General features: G+C 42.0%; 2 protein-coding genes across 2 annotated transcripts in view; one reads left to right on the plus strand and one right to left on the minus strand.

The window, feature by feature from the left end:
- The window catches only part of notch3 (notch receptor 3), a 28907-nt gene extending 21823 nt beyond the window's left edge, over window positions 1–7084 (plus strand). The window contains exons 23-33 of the mRNA XM_073493786.1: window positions 64–176; window positions 298–815; window positions 899–1225; window positions 1317–1456; window positions 1545–1770; window positions 1912–2002; window positions 2150–2318; window positions 2410–2714; window positions 2819–2966; window positions 3079–3176; window positions 3281–7084. Of these exons, the coding sequence (XP_073349887.1) occupies window positions 64–176; window positions 298–815; window positions 899–1225; window positions 1317–1456; window positions 1545–1770; window positions 1912–2002; window positions 2150–2318; window positions 2410–2714; window positions 2819–2966; window positions 3079–3176; window positions 3281–4777 (3632 nt within the window). The 3' untranslated portion in view covers window positions 4778–7084. The remainder of the gene's footprint in view (window positions 1–63; window positions 177–297; window positions 816–898; window positions 1226–1316; window positions 1457–1544; window positions 1771–1911; window positions 2003–2149; window positions 2319–2409; window positions 2715–2818; window positions 2967–3078; window positions 3177–3280) is intronic.
- Window positions 7085–8114: 1030 nt separating this feature from the next.
- On the minus strand, window positions 8115–11306 carry LOC141019536 (retinol dehydrogenase 8). Its single transcript, XM_073494486.1, has 7 exons — window positions 11234–11306; window positions 9848–10003; window positions 9534–9695; window positions 9260–9439; window positions 9080–9173; window positions 8751–8934; window positions 8115–8648 (listed from the first exon to the last, which is right to left on the minus strand). Exons 2-7 carry the CDS (start codon window positions 9942–9944, stop codon window positions 8439–8441), a joined length of 927 nt encoding a protein of 308 aa, XP_073350587.1. The 5' UTR covers window positions 9945–10003; window positions 11234–11306; the 3' UTR covers window positions 8115–8438.
- Between the last annotated feature and the right edge of the window lie 2157 nt (window positions 11307–13463).

Consider the following 13463-nt stretch of genomic DNA (forward strand, 5'->3'; position numbering starts at 1 on the left):
AATGTAATTTCTATAATACTCTCCTCAAACTGTGGAGCTTTACCATCATTATTTTGTGTTTAGGTCGCAGGTGTCAGGGCAGGTTCAGTGTGTGTGAGTCTCAGCCTTGTCAGAATGGAGGAGCCTGTACTGTATCCAGCAGCTTTCCACTGGGATACACCTGCACATGTCAGCTTGTAAGTATACATTCACATTAAAGGTTAAAACATAACATTTTATGTTATAGTTTGTGCATTATAGCATCTTCTTCTTTTTTGTGTTGTTACAATCTAAGTGTAAAAATTATGTTTACTTTAGGGTTATACTGGGCTCAATTGTGAAAGAAGCATGTCCTGTCGGGAGCTGTCCTGCTACAATGGAGGTAGCTGTGCACTTACCACAAGGGGGGCGCGTTGTACGTGCAATCCAGGTTTTGGCGGGCCTCAGTGTCAGCATCGCACTTCTGAAGGCTGTGCCTCCCAGCCCTGCCGTAATAGCGGTTTGTGCACTGAAGAGACCAGCTTCCCGTACTTTCACTGCCAGTGTCCCAGTGGCTATACAGGTAAACGGTGTGAGCAGAGCATCAGACCCCCTCAGACACCCTCATGCCCTCTGGCAGACTGTCTTGGCAAAGCCAATGATGGTGTTTGCGACAGGGAATGTAACATATTCCCTTGTCACTGGGATGGCGGCGACTGTTCTCTAGCTGTGAACCCCTGGATCCGCTGTGCACACTGCTGGCAGGCCTTCAACAACAGCGTGTGTGATGAGTCCTGCAACAACGTTGACTGTCTGTATGACAACTTTGACTGCAAAAGCAAGGAGAAAGTTTGCAAGTGAGTATACTTCTTTCTTTTTTTTCCTTACTTATCACTGATCTGAAAACTTGAGCTGATCCCTGTGTTTTTGTCATCTCCAGTCCAATATATGAAACCTACTGTATCGACCACTATGCTGATGGACAGTGTGACCAGGGTTGCAACTCAGGGGAGTGTGGCTGGGATGGCTTGGACTGTGCAGTGAAGGTTCCAGAAAAAATCGCCAACGGTGTCTTGGTTTTGGTTGTCCTACTGCCTCCAGAGGAGCTTCTCCGCACCGGCACAGCTTTTCTGCAGAAATTAAGTGCCATCCTACGCACTTCGCTGCGCTTTCGGCTGGACGAGAATGGAGAAGCCATGATCAAACCCTACACACGCCAAGAAGCGCGTCTCAAGCGCGAGCTACAGCCGCAACAGGAGGTCATCGGGTCAGTCAGGCATACAGTATACATAAATGATGTAGTTTTTGATATAGATTGTACAATACACTAAACAGTTGCCTCTCTGCTAATCCTGTAGCTCCATAGTGTACCTGGAAATAGACAACCGTATGTGCGAGGAAGACTGTTTCCCTACAGCCGAGAGTGCAGCAGATTACCTTGGAGCCCTGTCAGCTGCAGAAATGCTGCGCTTCCCTTATCCACTCAAATCAGTCCGTGGTGAGTAAGGATATTTAAAGAACACAAAATGAACTGGTAAGACTATGAGTTACTAATATTTGATAACTGCTTTGTCTTCTCATCACAGGTGAAAAGATGACAGTTGACCCTCCCATACCTGATTGGGGCAAGTTGATGCTGGTGGGGATAGCATCTCTTTTACTTTTGGTCATCCTTTTGATTGGCATGTTGATTGCTCGTAGAAAGAGAGAACACAGTACCCTTTGGTTCCCTGAGGGCTTCTTCCTCAAGAAGGAACCCAGCAGCAACAAGAACAGGAGGGAACCCGTGGGCCAGGATGCTCTGGGAATGAAGTAAGTTATCTGCTAGCAAATGTTAACGCTAATGATATTGTTGCGACTGGATCGCTTTAGCAATACGATCTGGAATTGTTTTAGAATTGATTGTGTTTGCTTGTGTTTACATTGTTTAACACTTGATTCATCTCTAAATAGACACATGCCAAAAACTGTGGAGGAATCTCTCCTTGGAGATCACAGTGACCAGTGGATGGACTCAGACTGCCCTGAGGCTAAAAGGCTCAAGGTCAGTTACACAGCTTTTTTACAATTATACATTTTTCACTTTATATAAACACTGGCACAAGAGTGTATAAGTACATTTTATAACAACATTTCAACTTGCATTTTGATCAAAGTAATTTAATTGAGTTTTCTCATTCTGTGACTTCAGGTTGAAGAGCCAAGTATGCTCTCAGACAGTGAAGATGCAGTGGATAGCAGGCAGTGGACACAGCATCACCTTGCAGCTGCCGACATTCGTGTGCCTCCCACCATGGCCCTCACCCCACCTCAAGGAGAGTTTGAAAGTGACTGCATGGATGTTAATGTCCGAGGCCCAGGTTGGTAATGAGATAGTCAGAATTTTAGGATTACTTTCTTGGTATGATCTGTTTTGATGAACTTACCAATTCATGTTTTAATCTCCAACAGATGGTTTCACACCTCTGATGCTGGCATCATTCTGTGGAGGCGGCTTAGAGCCTGAGATAGCAGAGGAAGAGGAGAATGAGGAGTGTTCAGCCAACATTATCTCTGACCTAATCTACCAGGGCGCATCCCTTGCTGCCCAAACCGACCGCACTGGTGAGACAGCTCTCCACCTAGCTGCCCGCTACGCCCGTGCTGATGCTGCTAAGAGGCTGCTGGATGCCGGGGCAGATGCCAACGCTCAGGATAACACGGGACGTTCGCCGCTACATGCTGCAGTGGCTGCAGATGCACAGGGTGTCTTCCAGGTAAATAGACATCAACATGTACTGCTTATTGGCCCCATCAGTGGTAGAAGAAACATGTGTTGTATAAATTATAATTTCAAATGCAATATTTTCCATCCTCCTAGATTCTGATCCGAAACCGGGCTACAGATCTTGACTCGCGTATGTATGACGGCTCTACTGCATTGATCTTGGCGGCACGGCTGGCAGTAGAGGGCATGGTAGAGGAACTCATTACTTGTCATGCTGACGTCAATGCAGTTGATGAATTGGGTAAGTGTGTGTAATTCTTCAATCAACAGAGTGTCCTAACATAGATGTTCCTGTTTTTTAGGAATATTCACTGAAACCAATTGTTTGTTTCACTGTTTGTCATCTCTTTTAGGTAAATCTGCTTTGCACTGGGCTGCTGCAGTTAACAATGTGGATGCCACTGTTGCCCTGCTAAAGAATGGTGCAAACAAAGATATGCAAGATCTCAAGGTATGACATCCACGCACACTGTTTTAACCACACTTTTGCATCAGCATGGCTTAAACAGAGATATAGTCGTATCTAACACAGCATCTGATTGTTTTTCTTTTCAGGAGGAGACCCCTCTGTTCCTTGCAGCCCGTGAGGGCAGCTGTGAGGCTGTGAGGGTGCTGCTGGCTCACTTTGCAAACAGAGAGATCACAGACCATATGGACAGGTTACCAAGGGACATTGCCCAGGAGCGTATGCACCACGACATTGTGCAGCTTCTTGATGAGTACAACACAGTAAGGAGTCCCCAGGGCCATGGAGGGGCTGGACACCACCTCAGTGGTGGACACACTCTGTCTCCTCTCATGTGCCCTCCCAGTGCCTTCCTCCCTAGTCTGAAGAACACCCCACAGGGAAAGAAGAATCGCCGGCCTGGGGCCAAGGGTTCTGGCCTGGGAGGCCCACATGGTGCCAGTCTGAAAGATTCAGTTAAGGCCCGTAATAAGAAGCTGACCTTGGACATGCAGAGTGCCTTACTGGAGAGCTCAGTTACCCTGTCCCCAGTTGACTCACTGGACTCACCCCATGGGGGAGCTAGCAATGCTGGCTACATCACCAACCCCACTTCCCCTGTGGCTATGCCATCACCAGGGCTCTTCCACTCCTCCATGTCTGTCCCAAACACTCCCATGGTACATAGTAGCATGTTGGAAGGAGGTGGCCCCTTTGCTGTGTCTCTAGCCCAACTCAACGACCTGGGAGCTGCAGGAATGTCCTTGCAGGGACGTGTCTCGATGGCTTCAGATGTCAATCATGGCTATGTGCTGAGTTCAGGCCAGATGGGGCTCAACATGGGCCTGGTGAGTCCTGTCAGTGTGCCCTTTGACTGGCAGCACCGGATGCCCCCCTCCTCCCAGTGTGGTCAGCAGGTGGTGAATCTTGTGCAGAGTAGCCAGGCAGGCATGCACCCCCAGAGTCCAGCCATGCAGCAGCAGAACATGTTGATGCACCAGCAGCAGATCTACCGTAATGCCATGCTGCAGCCAACACCTGTTACCTCCACGCCCACTATCAGCCCTGTCAAGCTTCCCTCCATTGCTGAGCAGCAGCAACAACAACAGCAGCAGCAGCAGCTTATTAACCACACCATCACCAACCAGCAAAACATGGCCCGCATGGGCACCTCCACCCCACCAACACCCCAGACCTCCCAGCCTCCGCCATCCTTCTTCCAGCAGCAGCAGATGTCTCAGCAACCTTCTCAGCCCCAGCCTCCTGCTCAGCCCCCACAGGCAGCCACGCCAGTAGCCCAGCCCACTCAGGCTCTGCCCTCCCAGCCTAGTGGCAGCACTGCAGGAACGGAGGATTACCCAACCCCTCCCTCCCAGCACAGCTACTCATCCGCACTAGATGCCACGCCGAAGCATTACCTCCACTTGCCCAGTGAGCACCCCTACCTGACCCCCTCCCCCGAGTCTCCCGAGCCCTGGTCCAGTCCTTCTCCTCACTGCGTCTCCGACTGGTCAGATTCCACACCCAGCCCAGCAGTCGCTGGCCCTGCCCAGACCCAAATTACTCAACTCCCAGAGGCCAATGGCAAGATGCAGGTGTTTGCGTGAAGATCTCATAGCCCCTGCTTGAAAAGGGACCTAGGGTAAAAGAATTTGTGGACTGGCCCTTGGGCCTGTCTGTGTTTATATGTGTCAGCCTGTTTCCAAGATTTTCATTGGATTTGGATTGACTGTGTTTATCACAAGGACCGTCTGCTAGTGATTTTGCAGAGAAAAAAAAGTAAAGGGAAATGTGTGTTGTCTGAAAGAACAGCAGACAATTTAATGAAGTAATTCTGTCACAGATGGACTTGTTTTTTATTATAAAAAAAAGTATATGAAGAAAACCAAGTCTTTCATTTAAAAGACTTAGGGATGCTCTCCTGGAAACTAACAAACATTTAAAAAGTAGACAAGAGAAAAAAGTAAAATGTTGAAGGGAATTCATTTATTTTTATTTATTGTTTTTATCTCTCTGAACTGCTTTTTTACTGCTCTTTCTGTCCTAATGTGTCAGCCCTTCTTATTTTATATGGCCTACATTTCTATTTAGGCAATATGGCAAGTAATGGTAAAGGAATATAATTCATCATTCAGACCAGTTAACAGATAGAAAGAGGAATTTTTTTCACCATTCTTGACTGATATTTATTTAGGAAAACAACAGGTGGTAAGAATGATTAAGTGGTTCTAGCAGATATATATTAAGAGTTGCTCAGCAGTAGTGTTATGTTCTAATTTGATTGAATTGTGGTAATTGATTACTTTCTATTTGAGCATTATGAATAAGAATGTAGATGGGTGTCTCTGAAGCACTTCACGTGACCAGCCTCAAAGGGCAAGTGTGGGTCGGATACAGCATTAAACTACAATGGATATTTATGATATACTAGTGGCATCTTCTTCATGACCTTTCAAAATGATTGAGCTGAATAAAGTTTTAGGTCTTCCATTTCAGCTGTAGCTTCTCACTGACTCTACTGTCAGTCTGATACCGTCAGTTTTGAAGCTCGTTTTCATTCACTTTAAGAAACTGTTTCAAACAGAGACTTGTTTTGCCTTTAATATCAGCCTCTCACTGCCCTTTTTAGTTTAAGTTTTACTTTTTGTTTGTTTCATTTGTTTTATACTCTGTATATTTGTGAAAACCATGGATACCTTTTTTTGTAACATCACTTCAGATGTACTAAGCTATGCTTATCAGCTGCTATTTTATATCACTCTTCCCTGCGAACATTCCTCCATTTTGCCTGTCTTGTTGAGTGTGGATACTATTCCTTTAGGCAGCATCCAGCACAGAGAAGATAACAAGATGACAGGTAAAAGTTGCGTCTGCATCCGGTCCTTCACTGGACTAAATGTAAACATTCCTGGACTATATGTGGCAGTTAAGATCTCGTTGACACTCTCACCTCGTCTCACCTTGTGTGTGGTGGATTAGTGGTCATTGTGAGCAAATGGCTGCTGGGCTTTGACTGCTTATGCCCTGTCACTCCTCAGGGAGGTGTTTTATGGCATGCAGTGGGACAGTTCCCCTTGCATCTACAGTAGCTTCCAGTCCAGAGGCCGTGGAGTTGCATCTTAAGAAGATTGTCAGAAGATACTGACGGAAAGAACACTACTATGTAGTGCTGCAACCTTTTACTTTTTACAAATTCTGAGATGACGCTCCATCCAGCTAACCTTGTGACCAACTCTTTATCCCCACATGACCTGAGTGTAAAGGATAGAGCTCATCCTCTCCTTGACGTACTGAGGACATTTCAGCATAAAATCGATTGATAATAGTAGATTTTTGAGAAAGAAACCATTGCATTTTCATTTTTTGACATCATGAACAGAAATGAGTAGGCCACTACCCCTAGCTGTTACTTTTGTGGTGACCTAACACTGCCCCTAGTTGTGTCATAGGCGGAGTTTATCTGTCATTCATTGTTTTATCCTGTTCACTATAGACTCAGCATCTGTTTTTTGTTTGTTTTTTTATTTTTATATATAACTGGTCTTTCATTTTCCCTACCAGGTCGCACTAAGTGTTTTGTACATTTCAACCTCCCAACTTCTGTTTGTAAATATGTTTGTTCTGGGTAGATCTTTGCTTGAGAAGTCTTATGTTTCTAAAATGATTGTTATGTACTAAAAAGGACAAAAATAAAATGTACTTCATTTAGCATTATTTGAAGCTGAGGCTGTGACTGATATTTTATTGGTCTTGTGTTATTAGAGCAGTCATAGATATTTTCTATCATTATTAATTTCTATACTTGTTTAAAAGTAGTTCAAAATCATTGTACATAAAACCTTTCGACGGTTTTTCTTTCTAAAGTCAAAAGTTGTAAAATAAGTTACTTATAATAAAAACTGTAGGGAACTACATTTTTGTGTCCTCGTGTTCAGTGATTGTTTCATACTTTAATGGAGGATGTTCATTAATTCAGGTCCTCATAATCATAATAATTAAAATGAAATTGAAATGACCCAAGATCAATTATTTAACAGTTTGAGAGTGTTAAATGTTGCTCTTTATAATATAACAGCCCCACAATAAATGTTATCTTTGCAACTCTTGTGTATGATAATACATTTTTGATTTTGTAAATCAGAGTTGGAGGTAATAATGTATTGGATTGCATGCAAATACTACAGCTACAGACAAAAAAAATTACCCCAATAATGAATGAACACCTATTTGATCTGCTTCCACCAACAAAGTGCTTCACAGTGGTAGCTTTAGTTGCAGGATTATTGATTAGATTGTGCACTTAAAGAAAATATAAACACAAAACTTTTTTTCTCTCTCTCATTTTTCACAAAGTAAAGAAGCTAAGACTTTTTTTTCTCAAAATCTGCCTACAAATGTATTCAAATCTGTGTTGTGAGGACTTCTTTGCCAAGATAACCCTCCACCTGACAGGTGTGGTATATCAACATGTTGATTAAACAGCATGATAATTGCACAGGTGTGCTCAGGACCGGTCACAATAAAAGGACACTTAAATCTGCAATACACCACTCAAGTAAAAGCAACTTATTCTAAAAATAAGGTTTCATATGTGCACACAACTTTTCTCCATGCTTGTGAAAGTGTTGCCTCTACGAGGTCTGAGAGCAATCACCTCTAAGGACGAGCTATGAACTGAGTGTAGCAATGCAAGACTTTAAAGGGATGTCCATTACTCCTCCTTCTCAGTGGTTCATGAGCAGGAGGGCTGCATTAAAGAAGGCATAATTTATTAGTTCCTTTTTATGAGCCAGCCTGTCTGACAACTGGATAAATCAAATACAGTATGGTACTAATAATCCCATACATTCCCATAGTTTATACCAAACCACCTCTGTAAGAGTCATTACAGTATATTAAAATATACAATTTGTGTATTATTTTATTGCCTTGGTTTTGCTTGCCAAGAGTGGAACGTACAGTTTAATCTTGTTATTCTATGAGATCAGAAAATGAAAGTTTTTATTTCACATTTCTGGTATGATACAGTATTTATCTGTACAAACCAATAGAAAGTAAAAACAAAAACAAGACAGATTGCACAGCAAGAAAGTCCATAAATACTATGTGCATATTTACAGTATTTGAGGAATTAAAATGTATTGCACAAACAACATCTCGTGGCCTGTGCCATGTTCAGTGCTGCTCAGAAACAAACAAAGTTGTATACTGCAGTCAATCACTATTTACCAAAGCATGTCATTTATAGTCTATGGTGAAGTGCGATCATTATTTATTCCCTGTCCGCCTCTGCAGTAAGCGCAGCACCCCCAGGGTAGCATTGAACACATTGTCATGTTTAAAGATCATCTTATAGAAGGTGTCCAGAGGCAGTCGACCAGTCGGATCTGCGTGCTTCAGTGCAGTCATGGGCATGTACAGCCGGTTGGTCTGGTGACGCAGGGGAGGCTCCTTGGCTGTGATCACTTTAATAGTTTGCTGCATCATAAAAACAAAAATATTTCAACACTTATGAGGGCAAACGCAATTATTTTTAGAGATCTTTTGAAGCCACATAGAAACATAATTGTCATCACTTGCCTCAGCAACATCCTCTGGTGTCTGGCCTAACGAGGCGAAGACCTTTTTGGAGTACGGCAGGTAAATTTCACGGAAGATTTTGGCGGTCTCCTCGTCTGTCCCTGACAGATCCATCTTCTCAGCCTCCTCGTATACTTTCCTTTCAAACTCTGTTACCACAGGACCAGGCTCCACGAGAGTCGTCCTTGTGACGGAGATATAAAGAAGATGCATATAGGACCACTATGTTAAAACATATCATTGTGGGCTTGCTCATAACTCAAGTTTCAGATGTGGGGTGGCTGCATTAAGTTGTTACAGCTAATGTATTTTTCAGGACATGTAATCACTTGATGTTAAACTTCATTGCTTGCACTGCCAGACTTTCACAAAATCCTTCCACAGCGAATTTGGAGGCAGAGTAGACATCATTGAACAGAAGCCCTGTGCAAAAACATAAGGACACTTGTTAGTAACCTCTTAACTTTCTTTTAATTGCTTCTTCTGAAATTTGACTGACACAAACGCACCCTGTATGCCCATGACGCTGCTCATCACCACAATATGGCCGCTCTGCCTCCGCTTCATGTCAGGCAGCAGCTCTTTCACCAGCCGTGCCAGGCCGAAGAAGTTTGTGTCAAAGAGGTCCTTCATGGCAGTGATGCTTTGGCACTCCAGTGGTCCAATCATGCCAACACCAGCATTGTTCACTATAACAGCAGAGAATCCTGTGTCATTATAGGAGACATCTTTAATTCACTTTATAGTCAGTGTCAATGAGGATGTGAATGAGAGGAGACAGACCAAGGACATCCACTCGTCTGTCCGGCAGGCTGTTGACACACTCTCTGATGGAGTCTTCACAACAGGCATCTAACTCTTTGATTTCCAGGGTTTTGTTCAAGGAGTCACCTGCCGCTTTCTCCAAGGGCCCCCGTTTCCTCAGATCCCTCATTGTGGCAACCACTGCATCAAGTAAATGATGAACACACAGGCTGTCATATCTCTATTAAAAGGGCCTTATTACCTTTTAAACTAACTAACGCTTAGTACAGGACCTAAATAAAGCGTTACCCTATCATCGACTCTTTTTAGGTGGAAGAGAATGAACGGCTGACCTTTAAACCGTCTGAGCTCATCCTTGGCCAGTCGTGCAGCAACAGCCAAGCCAATGCCAGAGGAGCACCCAGTTACCAGCACCCTCCTGGTTCCCATGGCTCTTTGACCTCTGACCTCAAGGCTCAGGAGGATCCTGACTGCTCGGTCAAAAAATGCTGTGAACAGGGAAATTTTATGAAATGAACACTATTCTGATCATCATCCTGTACAGTAAAGGCAACCCTTTATGATTAAGTGTAAAAATTCCCTCTTTGGTGAACCCCTTGTTTCTAAAATGGGATGTGTACATCTATTTCTGCTCTCGATGTCTTACTTTGCGTTGAAAGCTACTTAAAAAACCCTCAGTGTGTGTGCATGAAAATTGATGTGAGAAAGCCTACTGCATGCTCAAAATATGGCAACTCTCTCAACTGCATTAGATCATGGTCAAATATATTTAACATCTTTATTTCCATTTTGTCTCATAGTCGGACACTAAATGTTTCCAATGTAAATCTGCCTTTCCACTGCAGATACCATGCAATACAGTGGTAGCTACTACAACAAATGAAGCTGACATATGTGTATGTTTTGCTTAAAGCAATTCATTTAAATTATCTGGATGTAGGAGACCAACTTTCTCCCCGTGAGGCACCACTCAGACCAGATTCGTATTTGTTCAAAGATTATAGCGGCTCTAATCTGATTTTTTTGTATGTATCCTGGAATGTTTAGCTGCCTACAACAGCAAGCTTAGTGCTTTGTCCACAGAGGCCCGACAGTCACACTTGAACTCCTTAACAGGGATAACAGAGATTATCCAAGTGAGTATGTGAAGTGTCACATTTTCAAGATGTACAACATGATGATAGAATAATAACAATTCTGGAAATCCAGTCCCACCCATCAGTGTGTGATGCAATGAGTGTTGCTGCTTGAAAGATTAATTATATATTTAGATATTACACATTTCAGTCAGGGAAATTCAGAACCAGATGAATGGTTTTCAAAGTAAAAAATGTCAGGAAGTCAGAAGATATTAAGATTCAGATGTTTATGTTTACCATTATTTGCTTCCACAGAGGTGAAGCTAAATGGAAACACTTATACCTCAGATTTTATTAGACACTAGAAGCTGCAGCTTTAACATAAATATAGTGAAGTAAAAATACAGTAAAGCATAAAATGATAATTGTTGAACATTTTTCAAGCACAGTATCCTACTTCAGTATTACCTCCCACCACTGTATATCATCCGAAGTGAATGCAATTAAGGTCCTGGAGATAAAATACACAATAAGGTCACTGTGATTATTGCAGACACTGTAAATCCCCACACACACACATCAAAGTCCAGACTCAGAGGTCTCTGGGTTTGTTTCTCGGTGGTGTTGTAATCTACCAACCTGTAGGGCGAGCAGCGCGTCCTCCACAGCGGCAGATATGACAGAGACAGACTGTACTGAACCAGCGGCTCGATAAAGCAACGTTACAGCTGCGTTCAGAGAGGAGGGACACGACCGAGTCACAGGACGGGACGTGCGGCTACATAAGCCCTGCGATTACCTAATAGGTCACTTAGGCCGACTCAGTATGTGGGAGTTGTAGTTCTTTAAGTGACAACGACTCCCTTGACAACTGCAGCACAGCAGCACCTATCATATCACCTAGAAGTTTGTAGCTGACCCAGTCTCAGAGCTGTTATTTTATATTATTTTTATTGTTGTTGTTGTTGTTGTTGTTGTTGTTGTTGTTTCCTCCTATAATAGGCCTATATCCTATAAGAGTCTACACACATTTAAACTAGGCTATAATACATCCTCAACAAATTATTCTAATTAAAGCAATAAGAGTTTTCAAAAAGTTTAATATTTCCATCATCTGCTTCTGCTCATCATGCGGGTGTTCACATCAATCAAAACTGTGTGTCTTTAGAGTCGGAGGAAAACCGCAACACCGGCTTTCGGGATAATTCACACATATTGTTAGACTGAATAAAAACACAGGCTATCAAAAGAAACAGGCCCCATTATTAAGCATAGACATGACAAAAATAGTCACCAGAACAAATATCTGTAGGCTTTTATTCTCATTAAAGAATATGTAGTAGTGGGCTTTAACTGTGACCACGAGAGAACAATCAACATGATCATTTTATAATTATTTCTGGTTTAATCCCTTCAATTTGGAGGCTTTATTTTGAAGTAACCACCGGAAGTGGAGGTATTATATCACGTATATTTTAAAGATTCAGTTAAGACAGCTGTTGTTTAAAGTAATCACACGAAGTTGTAAGAATTTCTATTAATAACAATACGGATGCATCTTCATGTATACTGATCACATCAGTATATAAATGCTCACTAACCCACAGCTATGATTGATTTTCAAGTTTTTGATTTATTTTGAAAGTATTTAGCGGAAGTCTATAATCATTATCGCTGACTCTAGCTTGACGATATTAGAAGCAGCTCTGCCTTGACGCTCGGTGGCCTGTGTTTAGAATCTTCACCGCCATCTTGTGGCCAAACTGAAGAACTGCATCATCTTAGATATCGTCAAGCTAGAGTCAACGATGATTAGATACTTCCGCTAAATACTTTCAAAATAAATGCAAACTATATATATATATGTTATTGTTTTTGTGGCGCATTTCATTATATATCTCCAGTATTCTTTAAGTAGGTGATGTAAATGGAGGTTAAATAAGGGTTGTTAATTAGAATGCGGCAGGGCTTCGATCATATTTGCCAATAAAGTAGGCTAAATTAGCCAGCAGATAGCAGCTATTCAGAAGCTAATAGGCATCTCAACAAACAAACAAGTAAACACAAAATCTTAAACAATAGGCTACATTGTTAATGAAAATGCTCATTGACATGTCTGAATAATAATAATAATAATAATAATAATAATAATAATAATAATAATAATAATGGCAGTAATGATAATAATCATAATAAATATATGTAGGCCTACACTGCACCAGCATGGATGTACAATACTTACAATGAGTTTCTTGATTTTGAAAGTATATTTTTATTATTATAGGTTATTTACCAGGCAACATTATTTTGAAAAGAGCTGAAAGTCGTACATGTATGTGTTTTTTTCTGACACTTGTGAATGGGACAGCGTGAGGGTTGGACGGAGGCCTGATGGGGGGTTTCAAGACCACGAGAGAACAATCAACATGATCATTTTATAATTATTTCTGGTTTAATCCCTTCAATTTGGAGGCTTTATTTTGAAAGTAACCACCGGAAGTGGAGGTATTATATCACGTATATTTTAAAGATTCAGTTAAGACAGCTGTTGTTTAAAGTAATCACACCAAGTTGTAAGAATTTCTATTAATAACAATATGGATGAATCTTCATGTATACTGATCACATCAGTATATAAATGCTCACTAATGCACAGTTACGATTGATTTTCAAGTTTTTGATTTATTTTGAAAGTATTTAGCGGAAGTGTATAATCATTATCGTTGACTCTAGCTTGACGATATTAGAAGCAGCTCTGCCTTGACGCTCGGTGGCCTGTATTTAGAATCTTCACTGCCATCTTGTGGCCAAATTGAAGAACTGCATCATCTTAGATATCGTCAAGCTAGAGTCTACGATGATGATTATA

This window comes from Pagrus major, chromosome 23 (assembly GCF_040436345.1).
Source record: "Pagrus major chromosome 23, Pma_NU_1.0".
NCBI classification, from domain to species: domain Eukaryota; kingdom Metazoa; phylum Chordata; class Actinopteri; order Spariformes; family Sparidae; genus Pagrus; species Pagrus major.

Bases quoted from the DNA above. Each gene is read 5' to 3' on its own strand.
- LOC141019536 (XM_073494486.1), bottom strand. From the start codon at position 9,944: ATGGGAACCAGGAGGGTGCTGGTAACTGGGTGCTCCTCTGGCATTGGC. The intron at 9,440-9,533 runs GTCTGTCTCCTC...CTGCTGTTATAG, and splicing joins CAGACGAGTGGATGTCCTTG to TGAACAATGCTGGTGTTGGC. The intron at 8,935-9,079 runs GTGATTACATGT...CTCCGTCACAAG, and splicing joins GCAATGAAGTTTAACATCAA to GACGACTCTCGTGGAGCCTG.